This window comes from Humulus lupulus, chromosome 2 (assembly GCF_963169125.1).
Source record: "Humulus lupulus chromosome 2, drHumLupu1.1, whole genome shotgun sequence".
NCBI classification, from domain to species: Eukaryota; Viridiplantae; Streptophyta; class Magnoliopsida; order Rosales; family Cannabaceae; genus Humulus; species Humulus lupulus.
In genome coordinates, this window is record NC_084794.1 from 280,707,912 (window position 1) to 280,724,948 (window position 17,037).

General features: G+C 40.2%; 1 protein-coding gene and 1 non-coding gene across 2 annotated transcripts; both read right to left on the bottom strand.

Annotated features, from left to right (window-relative positions):
• TRNAH-GUG (transfer RNA histidin (anticodon GUG)) lies at nucleotides 1–72 on the bottom strand. The gene has a single exon. It is a non-coding gene; the product is annotated as a tRNA-His (tRNA).
• A 334-nt stretch (nucleotides 73–406) lies between these two features.
• Nucleotides 407–2,291, bottom strand: LOC133819524 (probable bifunctional TENA-E protein). Its single transcript, XM_062252794.1, has 3 exons — nucleotides 2,034–2,291; nucleotides 1,607–1,827; nucleotides 407–1,012 (listed from the first exon to the last, which is right to left on the bottom strand). Exons 1-3 carry the CDS (start codon nucleotides 2,187–2,189, stop codon nucleotides 697–699), a joined length of 693 nt encoding a protein of 230 aa, XP_062108778.1. The 5' UTR covers nucleotides 2,190–2,291; the 3' UTR covers nucleotides 407–696.
• Nucleotides 2,292–17,037: the final 14,746 nt, after the last annotated feature.

Here is a 17,037-nt window from a genome sequence, read left to right on the forward strand (position 1 = left end):
TGTGGCTGCTGGGATTCGAGCCCAGGTCTCCACGGCCACAACGTGGAATTCTCACCACTAAACTACAGCCACTTTTTTATTAGGTTTAACATTGTTTAATAAATAAAAATGTAACAAACTCATTTCACATGTAATCTTACTTTACTTCATTTCACATATAATCTTACTTTACGTCATTTCGATAATCTTACTTCATTTAACATGTAATCTTACTTTGCTTCATTTCACATCTAATCTTACTTTACTCCATTTCACATGTATAAATATCAATCAACAAAAGAAAATAATGAATTGGTTTAGAAATCTATAGATTTTTTTTATGAAATTTTCAACTTTGAATGTTGCTCATCAGAAACAATACCATACTTTTTTCTTTCTAAAACATACAACACACAACAAACTTCCATATTTGGAATGGCAAACGACACTCTGTTTGTAATATACACGACATGTCGTTTTTTATTTGTCATCGGTAACTTTATACATATTACTGCTCCTTATGAATGAAGAAGTCTCGTAATAAAGTAGCAAAGAAAGAAAACAAACTTCAGACCAAAATCAAAACAAAAAAGAAAAGAGAACGTACACCACTACATTATTACACATGGGAATATACATAAAAAGATGTTCACACTGTTTCAATTCAACTCAGTTCAGTTCCTTTGTTCTTGAAGATCAAAAGGGTGGGGGTGTTGTTCAGGAACCACCACGGCTCATGTTCCAGAATTCAACTTCATGCTCAAGAACAGTTAAGAGGGCTACTTCAGCTTTCTTGAGCTCATCATCAGAAGCCTTTTTCAAGCGCCGGTCAGCGATGTCTTTGAGAGAAGAACAGTACTTACCAAAGCCTTCATTGCCCCACCTTTGGCAAGTCTCCTTCAGTTCTGGTGGGGTTCTTGACCCATCTGCCAGACACAAGGCAAAGCTCTCTTGGTACACAGCTTCAATGGCCCAAAATGCAGTTATAGCCACTGTATAATTGGCCTCTTGGCTCATTAAACTCTCCAGAAATCTGCAACACCATGAAGATTACTATGTTAAATGATCTTTTTTTTTTCATTCATTAAGAGTATTCACAATGACTTATAATAGAATCTTTTTCAAAATATATAAAAAAAAACAATGTTAAAATAGCACCCTATTAGATTTTATAAAATACAATATATAGTTTGCTACAGTACATCTCTATATTTATAAAACAGAATTCATCACTCTTGTCTTTCCTTCATATTTTTGAAGATGTATGATGTATTGTCAAAAGTCATATGTTACAAAAAATGTGAGCTTTGGTGATGTATACTAAAAGACAAGATAAATGAGCATTGTGTATACTCCAAGAAAGAAAAGATTATCATATTAATTTCAACTTCACTTTCTAACCATTGTTTCTTTTCTTCATAAGATAATCAAACTAATTAATTGACTAAAGGTCTCACTAATGCATAAAAAGACTAGCAGCTTATTAATGTCAGTGGCAAAAACTATAAAACAAACAACTGGACAACAAGATAATTCTCTCATTAAAACAGCCATATTTTTCCAATGTTGCCAAGGGGTTAAGTCCAAATCTGCCTAGTGTCAGAGCAAAGAAGCATGATGTAAGCACCTGCAATAGTCCTTGTTTACTTTCTGGGGAACAAGTGGTTCAGAGAGCTGAACACCCCACTTAAAGGCCTCTTTCTTGAACCATTCAAGTTCATCATTCAAAGCAGCCATACCACCCAATATGACCTCCATATCACTGCTAACATCACTCTCCTTCCAAGCCTTCACAATCAAACTCGCCACAAAAGGGACAAAGGCTCTAACAAATATGTAATCCTGTCCCTGCATGCATTCACTCAATTCATAGTCCAAATAACTCAGTTCCCACACCACATTCTAATTCATAGTCAATTTGCAAATGGGCAAGAGCAAAAAGTTCAAATCTTTAACAACCATACCCAAATATAAGCGTTTAATTGTAGGAAAAAAAACAAATTTGAAAGTTACCCAAGTTGGATAATGGATAAGAAAGAGTTGAAAAAGTTTACCAGCCATGTTTTGAAAGAGGAGATATCAACGGTGCCATCACTAATGCTGAGGATCAAAGGGTGTCTAGTGGCCCCTAAATATATCAAACGGTGCTTCCTCAGCCACGTGTCGATCATCCTTTCATTTTCCATTCCAGTCTTTCCCTTCTCCTCCATTGATCAGATCACCTCACCTCACCTCTCCTCTCTTGACTTTTTCTTTTTCTAGTTTTCTCCCTCGGTATAACAGTTCTGTATCAGAGTTGATTCACATAGTCATATTGAGGAGAGGAGAGTTTGACCAATTGAATTTGACTTTTTGTAAGGAGGTTCAAGAAAGAGGCCCATTGGACTCCTTTCGGTTCTAGAAGTACACGTGGGGAACATGCAAGGCTCTTTGTGCAGACTCAAACGACATATGGCCCACACCAATGGGCCGCTCTGTGTCGTAGGCGGCTATGATTTTTGGGCCTTGGGCTATTACAAGCGAATCCGAGGCCTAATTGCACGCACACAAGGTTTCTTGACATTTAAACAAAAAATATTCATTTTATAAGGGAAATTTGAGGTAATATACTTCCACATACCACCGTAATTAAAAACTATTCCAAGTTTAATAATTATTGGAAAAATGTAATCCCTCCTTCACTTGGGACTAAAATTCCTATCCTATAAAAGAACCTCTCTTCTAAGAATTGAGGGACTTTTACAGGTCGATTTTATACTAAGCTTCATTCTCATCATTCTTTTTGGATCCATTCACGAAAATTACAATTACAATTACAGATAAGAAAATTTCTCTTTCTTCTTTGTTGTGATAGATGTTTAATAGTTCTATTTTTCATGTAGAAATTTTAATAGTTCCAGAATATTTAAAAGTTTTTTTTTATTTTCATATAAATTCTTCTTTTCAGCGTTTGTCAAAATTTTTAAACAGCAGTTTCAAATCATTTTTTTTTTCCTTAGTTCACTAAATATTAGTTAGTTGGTCTCTAGAAAAAAACTGTTAGTTATTTTATCTTTCAACTTTCTTATTTCAAACATTGTACTATTTCTGAAGAGTTTTGTGGTATTTTATTTTCTCTTATTGAATATGGCCAAATAGCCTCATATATATACATAACTAATTTTATGAATCGTGTACAACAATAATAACTACATAAATAGCATAACTAAACTAGGGAGCAAATAAGCTAAGTTAGGAAGCTATATCAATATTACAACTCATCTTGAGAGGTCAATGCCTAGAGAATATTATGGAGTAATATCAGAGATATGCAACTAATACTCCCTCTCAAATTGGAGCATGAAGATTGCAAATGCCCAACTTGCGAAGAAGGTGAGAAAATTGTGTTGTACTGAGAGCTTTTGTCAAAATATCAGCTAGTTGTGCACCAGTCCGAATATGAGATGTAGAAATTGTTCCATCTTGCAATGCATCATGAACAAAGTGACAATCCATCTCTATATGTTTTGTTCTTTCATGAAAAACTGGATTAACCGCTATGTAAAGAGCAGCTTGACTATCACAAAACAATCGCATGGGATGCGTATGTTGGAACCCAAAACAAGCCAAAAGAGATTTCAACCATTTTAACTCACATGTAGTAGTGGTCATAGACTGATACTCGGCTTCTGCAGAAGATCGGGAAACAGTTGGTTGTTTCTTCGTTTTGCAAGATATAGGAGAAGAACCTAATAAAATAAAGTAACCAGTCAATGATTTACGAGTCAGAGGGCAACTTGCCCAATCGCTATCATAGAAGGCATAGAGTTGGAAATCACTATCCCCGCGTAGCATAATTCCCTGTCCAGGACAACCTTTTAAATACCGCAAAACTCTCAAAGCTGCGTCCCAATGTTCAACACGAGGATCTCCCATAAACTGAGCTAAAATATGTACAGAATAACACAGTTCAGGTCGTGTAATTGTTGAGTAGATTAGACGCCCGCAAAAGTCGTCGATACTTCTCTGGATCCTCAAAGACAATACCATTTATAGTGGCAAGTTGGTGGTTATGTTCCATGGGTGTAGAAACAGGTCGAGCTCCAAGTAAACCAGCCTCACTTATAATGTTAAGAATGTATTTGCGTTGTGAAAGAAACAAACCATCCGCCCCACGTGCCACTTCGATGCCGAGAAAATACTTGAGAATGCCCAAGTCTTTCATATGAAATCTCTCACTAAGTTGTTGCTTGAATTTTGTGATTGCCAAAGAAGAAGAACCGGTGATTATAATGTCATCCACATACACAAGAACATGTAAAGCAACATCACCCTTGGAATAGCTAAACAATGAGTAATCCGCATAAGATTGTTGAAAGCCAATATTCTTCAAAGCAGTTGAAAGCTTAGCAAACCAATTTCGAGGTGCTTGTCGTAGTCCATACAATGACTTACGTAATCGACACACCTTACCTGAAGCATTACAATTAAAACTAGGAGGTAGTTGCATGTATACTTCTTCATCAAGGTCTCCATGCAGAAAGGCATTATGCACATCCATCTGATGTAGGTCCCACTTTCGTGCTACTGCTATAGCTAAAAATGTGCGAACGGTGACCATTTTAGCTACAGGGGCAAATGTTTCATTGAAGTCAATACCGGCAACTTGTCGATTTCCATACACTACTAGGCATGCCTTTAATCGTTCAACCGTACCATCAGATCGATACTTGATTTTATAGACCCACTTACACCTGATCGCTTTCTTCCCTAGGGGTAGGTACTCTAAAGTCCAGGTTTTGTTACGCTCAAGTGCAGCTATGTCTTCTTGCATTGGTTTTCGCCAACCGGGATCCTTAACAGCTTCTTTAAAAGAGGTGGGTTCGGTGCCTGCAGTAATTGCTGCCAAAAAACGGGTATGTCTCATAGAAAACTTATCACAATTTACATAATAAGCAATGGGAAATGGAGTACTTGAGGACTTTGACAGAGCATCGATAGGTGATGTGACAGAGTTTATTACTTGAACTGTGTTGGTGATGAAGTCTTTGAGTTTACTAGAAGGTCTCTTGATTCGATGTCCGCGACCAGTTTCCTGTGGAACAATATCTTCATTAATCACAACCTCCCCAGTAGCCGAAGTGGTACCAATCACATCCTCACTACCCACACCCGTAAGTGGTGGGATTAATTGTTCATTCCCAGCATCAATATCGTCGACCCCAACTGAATGTTCCTCACTCCCCCTTGGAAAGGAAGTATCCTCATACGGAGTGCCATGGTCATAATACTTCTTACTTTGGAATACATCATCATCGGTATTATGTAAAGAGATGTCACTGGCAAAAGGAAATTGATGTTCACAAAAAACAACATCATGAGAGATAAAAAAACACCTTTTGTTCTAAGTCATACAAACGCCACCCCTTTTTATCGAATGGATACCCCACAAATATACATCGACGAGAGCGAGGGCCAAATTTATCATTGATACGAGGTTGATTTTTAACAAAACAAAGACAACTGAAGACTCGAAGGGCATCATATTTAGGAGGTGAACCAAAGAGAATTTCATGTGGTGTTTTTTTATTGAGCAATGGAGTAGGAGTTCGATTGATGACATAGGCAGCCGTCATGACACTCTCCCCCCAAAAGGAAATAGGAAGACCAGCTTGAAAAAGTAATGCCCGAGTCACATTAAGAATATGCCTATGTTTACGTTCTACCCTTCCATTTTGTTGTGGAGTGTCGACACAAGAAGTGTGATGTAAAATACCATTATCAGCATAAAACCGATGAATACATGTAAATTCCTTGCCATTATCACTTCGTAGAATTTTAATATGTTTGTGAAATTGAGTTTGAACCATTTTGCAAAAATCCTTAATAAGTTGAGGCACCTCAAATTTTGAAGACATCAAATAACCCATATCGCATGAGAACAATCATCAACAATAGTTAAAAAATAATGAGCACCGCAACTAGCAGGCAAAGTATATGCACCCCATATATCACAATGAATTAAATCAAAAACCTCTTTTGCTGGACTTTGACTCAAAGGAAACATGTTTCTAGGTTGCTTAGCTCTTAAACAAATATCACAAGGTTCATGAATAACGGGAACATCTTTATTGCCATTATTACTAATAATATGTGGTAAAAGAAAATCTACTTTGCGAGAAGGATGTCCCAGCCTTTGATGCCACAAGTCACATTTATCGCCCATAGCCTTTGAAACCAATAAACCCCATCACATTGTTCACCCGCTCCAATTAGAGTCCTCAAAGTACGGTCCTGTATGATGCAAAGCTTATCAGTAAAAGTGATTGTATAAGAGAGGTTGGCAAGCAAGTGTGACACCGATAACAAATTAGAAGTAAGATCTGGGACATATAATACATTAGTGAGCACCATATTTGGGCTCAAAGTAATCGTGCCTTCTTTAGTAGCAATGGTGTGCTTCCCATTAGGCAGCCTAACGGAAGTAGGAGAAACATCCATCAATTGGCTAAATAATTTAGCATTACTAGTCATGTGATTCGAGCATCCAGTATCGATGATCCATTGAGCGAAAGAATCAAACTTACCACTCAACTTTTCAGTTGAAGAAGACTGCCCTTTTGAAGTATTGAGCATATTCACAAGTGTAGCCCACTGTGCATTGGAGAGACCAGGAAGACCACGGCAATCATTGTCATCTACGGATGTCGGAGCATCAGACTTCAAGGTGGTTGCGGCATGTGCGACTTGCCCATGACCACCTCTCCCCGCATTCTTTCCTCCACCTCGCCCAGACCTGCCGCCACCGCGACCTTGCCCGACATTAGCGTGGTTCTCAGAATACCACCAATCCGGGAACCCAATCAGCTGAAAACAATTTTATTTTGTGTGTCCAGGCTTGGCGCAATGAGAGCAAACACCATTGGGTCGAGGATTATCATTCCGGCCCCTAGCAGCCCCTTGCGTCGCAAAGCCAACAACATCAGAAGGAGTGTCTTGGGTCCAAGATACAGTTTGATGACATTCTTCAGTCACGACTTTAGCAAAAGTAGTGTTTAAGTTCGGCAAAGGCTCCATCATCAAAATGTGCGAAACAGCAGGGCCATAAAGAGCGGAATCCAAACCAGCAAGAAAGTCATGTACTTTTTCATTCTCCTTCTCTTGAGCAAATGCAGGAGCAACAGCACAAGTGCATTTCGGAACAGTAGAATATCCCGCAAGTTCATCCCATATTTTTCGCAAATCATTGTTGTAAGTCACAACCGAGTGCCCACGCTGTTTGCAAGCACCCAAAAGAATCTTTAACTCATGGATTCTCGGACCGTTTCCTATCGAGAAATGTTGTCGGAGATCATCCCACATGTCCTTAGCATCGTCAGGTTGGGGAACAGAAGAGCGGAGGCTTGGATCCAAAGTATTATGAATCCATCCAACGAGTGTGGAATTTACCATCACCCATAATGGCTCTTCCAGAGTGTCGACCTTTGGTTTTGTCACGGTTCCATCAAGGAAGCCGAGATTTTCTTTGCGAGAAAATTAGTGCGCATCGAACGAACCCATTCATTGTAGTTATCACCACATAACACAATAGGACATATTGTGAGTTGTGGTCCGTCGGAGGGATGAAGGTAATACGGTGATGTGAAATCGAGAGGTTTGGTGGTCTTGTCATCATCCATGGTGAGATGTCGATAATTGGATTTCGTTGGAAAAAATTGAAGATTTCAATCGAAAAAAAAAATTGGTCGTCGATGGTACTTGGTCTGATACCATGAAGAGTTTTGTGGTATTTTATTTTCTCTTATTGAATATGGCCAAATAGCCTCATATATATACAAAACTAATTCTATGAATCGTGTACAACAATAATAACTACATAAATAGCATAACTAAACTAGGGAGCAAATAAGCTAAGTTAGGAAGCTATATCAATATTACAACTCATCTTGAGAGGTCAATGCCTAGAGAATATTATGGAGTAATAACAGAGATATGCAACTAATAATTTCCTTCTCTTTATAGAAGTTACTACGTGTATTAATTATTACTATTATTATTATTTATTTATTTTCTTAGCACTGTACATTTTGGTTATTTACTAGTATTCAAAAATAACATTATAATAAGAACAACCAGAAAAAAGAAAATAAGTGAAGTACGAAAGAGGAAGAGTTTGATGGGTGAAGGTACACCCAATATGATTAACATTAAAAGAAAGTTTATATCAATTCTTAGTTATTTGTTATTTTTTATTATTGTGTTATAATTAAGTTATTGGTTATTCTGATGGATCATCTACGAAGTTGCAATTTTAGATAAGTTTTTTACTTAATAATATTTTAATTTCTTCCATTTAGTCATTGATTTAAGGTTGATAATGGTAGATGTCTAATGATTTTGTTTCTATTGTAGAAGTGTTTTTTTTTTTTTTTACAGTTTTTTGAACTTGAGACCCTAATTATTTTGGTTTGGTGATCGACGGTTTCAACAACAAGAAACTCCAAAGGGTGAAGAATGTGAAAACAAAACTAACAGTCAGTTCTTAACTCCTGAGCGTACCAAAGGATTTTTGTGGCACGCTCCGAAATTGCAGGGGACGACAATGAGAAGAGGAAAAGTCTTCTTGTGTTGGCCGATTTCAATATTGTGCGTTTTCCGGCTAACGGTGGATCTCTTTGCTCGTCTTCAACATTTACAACAGATTAGTTCTCTCTTTTATTGTATTTCATTTTATTGCAATGATAAATTTTAGTTTTTATTTTATTAATTTATTCTTTTTTGATGTAGTGTTTGTTTGTTGTTTTGTTTTGTAGGCTGCTTTACTGTAACACCCTCACTTATTTTAGTTAAAACCATATCTAAGGTGTTACGTTTTAAAACTATATTATAATTACTTTCAGCGGAAGTCAGGATTTTTTTTTTGAAAACTTATTTCACATTATTTACATTAAACATAAAGTGTGTCTCAAACATATTATACATAAGTATTAAATAACCCAATTTGTTTTTGAGTATCCTGATTTCAGCGCGAGTCTTTCACTCAGATCGTGTACAGCTGGCAAATAAATGCATGGAAGAAATAGCCAGGGAGTCCATGTATTCTCCACGTAGACAACACGGTTTTCATGATGGTTGTCCAAGCTAGGGATGTATAAATTGATAAGGGCAAGCTTATAATATTTATAAGGCATGACCTCCACAGTACGAGCTCGACGGTATATCCAGCTCGTGGTAATTTGGAGATATGGCGTGTCTGCGGATCCCCGAAGACCCGGATACTGTATACGATCGTTAATGGGCAGCCTGTGATATTTAATGTCCCAGATATTAGGAGACTATTTATTTCATAATCAGATCATATCCTAGTATAAATGGGAATATTTCATATTAAATGTAATAAATATGTAACTCCGTGATTGACTCTCGCGGTTACCCAAACTTGTCCAAGGAATTTCTCTATAAATACTGAGAATATTGGACAGGAAAAAAAGAGAATAATTCTGTAATATCGAAACTCTGTCAAAATAGAGAGAGAAAAGCAATAATAATATAGACTCGTGGATTAGGTGAATTTTAACCACTGAACCACATAAAAATATCGGTGTTCTTGAGAGTTATTTTCTTATTTCGGTTTATCATTAAGCACTAATTCAACCTTGTTATTTTCTTAATTCACTGTTGGCGAAAAACCGCGTCAACAGTTTGGTGCTCTCGTTGAAAGTTGAGATTAGTGCTTTCATCAAAATCCCAATCAAATCTCATCATGGTGGTCACTCGCTCGATGCACGACAATGAGATGGAACAGCCTGGTGGGCAAGGGGCCCACCATACCGCTGTTTCAAATGAGCATGGTCCTGAAGTTCAGCAACGACTAGGAAAGAAACCAGTGGGCCATGGCAATACTGGGAGTTCGGCGTCATTGCCGCCGAATCCAAACCTAGACTACTTAACTGCGGTAGAACTGGAAAACATGCAGTTAAGAAGTCATCTTGCTAAGGCAAACAGGCAAATCGAGGAGGTTTTGGCTCGGTTACCCCCTCTTGCAACCGACGTTAATGTTGGAAAGAGGCAAAGTGGGTCTCATAAGTCCCACAGGAATAGCCGATCCAAACCAAGTCGGTCAGTCAGAACTGCCACCCCAAGTTCTGTGCCCACAACGCGAGATCGCCAAAATGCTCAACCTAGTGGCCCTCCCAGGGGTCATCGGTAGGTTAGTCGATCAGTTAAAATCGCGACCCCAAGTTCGGTACCACCGTCGCACGCGCCTAGGAATACCCATGGAAACCCACGAGAAGGGGGCGGAGCAGGTTCATTGAGACAACATATTCTAGCCAACCCTCATGCGTCGCGGTCGGATCGCCAGACACTAAGAGCTAGAAATGGTGGGGCGGAGCGACCGCAGGCTAATTTAGTTCGCCCTAATGGAACAAGAATTGCCTCGCCAGTCAAGCATCCCCTATCACCCATAAGACATTCGACACCGCCTCCATCTGCACGGGACATTCCTGCTTATGGGGACAGCAGGAGAAATCCTCCTCCGTCTGCCCCTACTTATGTCCCGCGGACATGTGTCAATAATCCAGATCCTCAGCCTTAATCGCGAGCAATGAGCTTCGCTAATGGAAGTTATTGGACTGAAATCCATCGAAGTGGCAGGTCCGAAGGCGATCTGAGAAATCACCTAAGTTCGACTTATAGTCCTCGGTTTGATCCACAACCTGATCTGCGAGATCGCCTAAACTCACAGAGAAGAAATCCAGCCCGAAATGAAGGAGTTAGTTACACTCGTCAAGGAGGAGGTCCTTTCGAAGTACGTGATAACGGGAATGTCTCACAAAACCAAGTCCGAATTTGGAGGGACAACAACCCGCCGAATGCGTATGATAGGACGGGAGCTGTTGAACAGCCCCAAAATAACCAAGGATCTAGGGACCAAACCCTCGAAAGGCTAGCCTAGATGGAGGAGCTAATGAAGAGGCTCTTATCAGAAAAAGAGAAAGATGAATGCGATTCAGAGGATGAGCTCGAGCTTTTTGCCCCGAATATTGTGGTGGCTGCATATCCACAGGGTTTCCAAATGCCACATTTGTCAAAGTTCGACGGAGATGGAGATCCATCTGATCACTTGGGGATGTTCAACACCATGATGATGGCCCACAACATCGGGCCCGAGCTAAGATGCCTAATATTCCTCTCGACTTTGATTGGGCCAGCTAGGCAATGATTTAAACAGTACAAGTGACATTCAATCAGCTCGTGGAAAAGCTTTTCCGCCGATTTCAAGAGAGCATTTAGGGCTTCTCAAGCAGCTCGGATTAAGGCTGACTCTCTGGAAAATGTAAAGCAGCAGCCCAGTGAACCTTTGAAAGCATATCTAAGTAGGTTTGCCAATGTTGTTGCGTGAGCTAGAGACATCGATGAGAGTTCTAAGCTCATGGCAATGAGGACGGGAATCCTTGTGGGAGGTGACCTGTGGCAAGAGCTATAAAGGAAAAGAGGAAAATAGTTAATATTGTGGATGAGTTCTTGAACCGAGCTCAAAGGTGGGTTAATCTAGAAGAGGCGCGAGCTTCTGTCGTAGGAACCAGCCAAGTCCCTGTCCAGCCCGTTGGAACGGTAACGGATATAGCAGCTACGGCTAAAACAGTTGCCCTGAATAACCAAGGGGGAAATAATAAGAGAAAGGGAAATGGTGAGGGCGACCAGAACGGAACAAAGAAAAAAAAGTCCGTGGAGAAGTTTAAACCGGTCTACACAACGTATACCGATCTCACGGATACTAGAGAACGCATCTTCTTGGCAAATTCTACTCGCCTTCCATGGAAGAAGCCAGAACCGTTAAAGAATCAAAGGACGAAGAGAGATCCTTCAAAGTTCTGTTGATTCCACAATGATATCGGTCATAATACTGATGATTGCAGACACTTGAAGGATGAGATCGAGACTCTCATCAGGGTAGGACCTTTGGCTCAGTACACCCGGAATCGAGCAACTCCTAGTTAGCCCACTGGACAAAACACTTTGTCAGCTCTAGAAGCTCCAGTGAATCAAGCCGGAGCTCAGGTGAATCAAGACAATCCTCCTTTGATAATAGGAGGAGATATAGCCACCATTTCGGGAGGACCTCATCTGACAGGCACGAGTAGAGGTGCCCAAAAGAGATATATCAACGAACTGAAATCCCATAACGGAGTAGAGTTCGTCCTTGAACAACGGTTATCAAAGCAGCAGCGATTGGAAAAACAACTAATCATTTTTACGGAGGAAGATACCAGTCATGTCCAGTTCCCACATAACGATCCTTTGGTCATAACAGTTCAGCTCGCCAACCGGAGAGTTAGAAGGACACTAGTAGATAATGAAAGTTTTGTGAATCTACTATTTAGGTCCACCCTAGAAAAAATGAGATTGTCTATAACTGAGCTAAAGGCAACTTCCATGATTCTATATGGGTTTTCTGGTGAAGGGTCGGCAGCTATCGGATGATCGAATTAGTGGTAACATTGGGTGAAGGTCCACAAACTGTCTCCAAGCTTCTTGAGTTTGTGGTCATCGATTGTCCAGCCACATACAATGCGATTTTGGGCTGACCTGCGTTGATGGCGTTTGAAGCCATAACCTCTATCCGCCACCTAGCAATCAAATTCCCCTCATCTATAGGAATATGCACTGTTAGAGGCGATCAGCTCGCTGCCAGAGAATGCTATAGCATTTCCATGAAGGGAAAATCACAACCCGAGCAGCAAGCAATGGCCATAAGTGACAGAGGTGAGGAGTCCTAGGAAGTGGAAGTTACCTCTGGGACAGAAGAACCTCAAGAAACAAAGGATAGAGACGTCGCCCCAAGTGATGATATTGACCACGAATGAGCAAAGCAGGTCAGAGCTCCAAGCTATTGAGGAGCTCGAGGAGATAAATATAGATCCCAAAGACGCTTCAAGAGTCGTTAAGATTGGGAAAAATCTTGGCGATGATAGGAAAAAGGAGCTGATTAAATTTTTACAATGGAATCTAGATGTGTTTGCCTGGTCTCATGAAGACATGGTGGGAATAAGTTCAGGTGTGATCATGCACACCTTAAACTTGGATAAAAGCGTGCCTGCGAAATCCCAAAAACAGAGACGTTTGGGAACAGTTCGAGCTGAGGCATTGGAAGAAGAAGTAGCTCGGTTATTAAAGTGCGGGTTCATTCATGAAGCAAAATATCCGATCTGGATCGCGAATCCTGTTCTGGTCCCGAAGCCAAACGGAAAGTGGCGGACCTACATTGATTTCTCCGACCTGAATAAAGCTTGTCCTAAGGATTGCTTCCCATTACCGAGAATTGATCAGTTGGTAGATGCCACCGCGGGACCCGAGCTCATGTCCTTTATGGATGCGTACTCTAGATATAACCAGATCGCGATGAATCATGCGGACTAGGAGCATACTAGCTTTATGACTCCAACAAATGTATACAATTATAAAGTTATGCCCTTCGGGCTGAAGAACGTCGGGGCTACCTACCAACGGTTAGTCAACAGAATGTTCATTGGTCAAATCGAGAAAAATATGGAAGTGTATGTCGATGATATGCTAGTCAAATCCAAGACTACCGATAACCATGTTTCCGATCTAAATGAATGTTTTGAAATCTTGAGGAAATATAATATGAGGTTGAATCCCCATAAATGTACTTTTGGAGCGGCGTCGGGAAAGTTTCTGGGATTCATAGTCAATACAAGGGGGATAGAGGTGAACCCAGATAAAATCATGTCATTATTGGATATGACTTCGCCTAGCTCGCATAAAGAAGTTGAGAGTCTGACTGGAAAGATGGCAGCGCTAAACCGATTTATTTCAAAGTCCACTAACAAGTGTTTGCCATTCTACAACTTGCTCAGAGGAAACAAAAAATTTGAATGGACTGAGGAGTGTGAGCATGAATTCCTCTACCTAAAGACGCATTTGGCTGAGCCCCCAGTATTGTCTAAGCCTGCATCTAGAGAGCCCCTGTTCCTTTATTTGGCCGTGACATAAAATGCAGCCAGCGTAGTGTTAGTTCGGGAAGAAGATCGTGCTAAAAAATCGGTGTACTATATAAGCAAAAGACTTCTCAGGGCTGAATCACAGTATCCACTGATAGAAAAGATAGAATTCTGCCTGAGATTAGCTTTCAGGAAGCTTAGATCATACTTCCAATCCCATTCAATCCATGTCATGACCGACCAACCTTTAAGGCAGGTATTGCAAAAACCTGAAACGTCGGGACATCTTTTAAAATGGGCGGTTGAACTCAGCTAGTTTGAGATATTGTACGTATCACAGACCTCAATCAAAAGCCAGGCCCTTGCTGATTTTACGGCTGAATGTAGCAGATTTCAAGAGGAGTTTTTGAAGGAACCGGTGCAGGAGTTGTGGAGAATATTCGTGGATGGCTCATCTAATGAAAATGGGTCCGGAGCTGGGATCATATTGATCTCTCCAGAGGGGCATCGATTCCATACAACTCTGAGATTCGGATTTGAAGCATCCAACAACGAAGCCAAATATGAAGCTTTGTTAGCCGGACTTAGAGTGGCAAAGGAATTGAAAGCAAGGGATGTCCAATGTTATAGTGATTCCTAGCGCGTGGTCAATCAGGTGTTGGGGGAATATCAAGCACGTGGTACCAAGATGGCGGCTTATCTAGCTAAGGTGAAGGGAGAGCTATCAGAATTTGAATACAGTACTGTTGAATAGATCCCTCGTGAGCAGAACTCTAATGCTGATGCTTTGACAAGGCTTGACACTACCAAGGAAGCTGAGACTTTGAATGTAGTACCAGTGGAATTCTTGGAGAGTCCCAGCGTGGCAGAAAAAATGGTAGAGGTCGAGATGATTGACACTAGGCCGACCTAGATGACCCCCATAGTGGAATATCTTACAACAAGAAGGTTACCTGAGGAAATAAAGGACGCGAGAAAAATACTCTATCAAGCTCCGAGGTATGTGATAGTGGATGGAACATTATACCGACGTGGTATTCATTACCTCTTCTACGGTGTGTTATGCCTGAGGAGGCTAAAACCATTCTGCAAGAGGTGCATGAAGACTTTTGTGGAGATCATGCTGGGGGGAAAAACCTAGCTTTAAAAATATTAAGGCAGGGTTATTTTTGGCCCACTTTAACAAAAGACTCCATCTCCCATGTTCAAAAATGCGACAAATGTCAGTGCTTCGCCATAGTCGCCCGAGCTGCTCCAGTCGAGCTAATGATGATCTCATCCCCGTGGCCATTTGCAGTATGGGGAATTAACTTAATAGGATCCTTACCTATGGTAAAGGGAGGAGTTTGTTATGCGGTGGTGGCAATTGATTATTTCACGAAGTGAGTAGAGGCCGAGCCTTTGGCAATCATCACTTCAAAAGAGTTCTGGACTTTGTGGTGAAAAACATTGTATGCCAATTTGGGCTTCCTAAAAAGATCGTGTTAGATAATGGAACCCAGTTTGACAGTGATTTCTTCACCAATTTCTGTGAAAAGCATGGAGTTGTTAATTTTTTTTCTTCACTTGCATATCCACAGGCCAATGGACAGGTCGAGGCTATGAATAAGACCCTAAAGGAAAGCCTTAAGAAAAGGTTAGATGAGGCCAAAGGAGTATGGCCCGAGCAGCTCCCGCAAGTACTTTGGGCATACCGAAATCCCCACAGGACCTCCACAGGACACACTCCTTTCTCCTTGACCTTCGGAAGTGAGGTCGTCCTTCTCGTCGAAGCAAAGGTAGCCATGCACAGACTAAGGACATTCAGACAGGAGCAGAATGATGAGTTACTTAACGCGTCTCTAGACCTGATTGATGAAAAATGAGAGGATTCACAGTTACAGCTCGCGCATTACCAACACAAAATCACTCGTTATTTTAATTCTAAGGTCAAAAGATGTAGTTTTGGACTGGGCAACCTAGTTCTTCGAAGGGTCTTTTTGGTAAACAAGGATCCTAGGCCCGAACTAGGAAGGACCTTATTAGATCGTGGAAGTTTTTCGTGAGGGAACTTTTAAGTTAGCTCGGCTTAGTGGAGAAACAGTCCCACGGACTTGGAACGCCATGCACTTAAAGAAGTATTACCAGTAGTGTTACCAACCATCTATGTAAGGCTTAGTTATAAAAGCCATTTAATTAAATAACGAGGGATTATCATGTAATTTTTCTTGTTAGCATGCTTGTAAATAATTTTTCTTTATAAATTAGCTCGTGTAAAAGCAACCAAGAAAGTTTACATTCTGATTACTTGGGGGCATATAACCCGAGGCGGATCTGAACAAGGTTGCCAATTGAGTTTAAATTACTAAAAATACTGGATGCAACCAGGTATAAAACTATCCTGGATACAACCAGGTCAGAAACTTATAAGCTTGGAAAATTGATTATCGTCAGAAACTTAGAAGCTTGGAAAATGGATTATCTGACGACTTTTTAAGAGCTCGAGGTGTCAATAAACCTAGATACAACCAGGTCCAAAACTTAGAAGTTAGCAAAATTGAATATTCGATGGCTTTTTTAGAAGCTCGAGATGTCAATAAACCTAACACGAACTAAGTTTAAAATATTTAAAATCCTGGATACAACTGGGTCCAAGGCCTGACACTTAACAGGTATGATATAGATCAACACATTAAATTTGGATATAACCAAACTCAAAATATCTATCCCGATATAAAAATATACAACCGGGTCCAAGGCCTGACACTTAACAGGTATGATATAAATCAACACATTAAATTTGGATATAACCAAACTCAAAATATCTATCCCGATCTAAAAATTGATTCCTAAAATCTCGAATGTGCAAGTCTAAGAAAGTATAAACATGAGAGATAATCAAGGAAAAGAAAAATAGATTAAAAGTTAGATATATGAATTGAAAGTTAAGTTGTCCTGAGAAGAAAATCCTCGAACTAAGCCCAAGGGCAATTGTTTACAAACAACTAGAAAAAAAAGAAAGAGCAAAAAAACGAAGACTTCATTGAGACCCTCCGGGACGTTCTGAGGACATGACCTCCTCGATCTCTTGCTCGCCCGCTGTAGAAGCGTCCCTTGTTTCCGACGGCTCTTG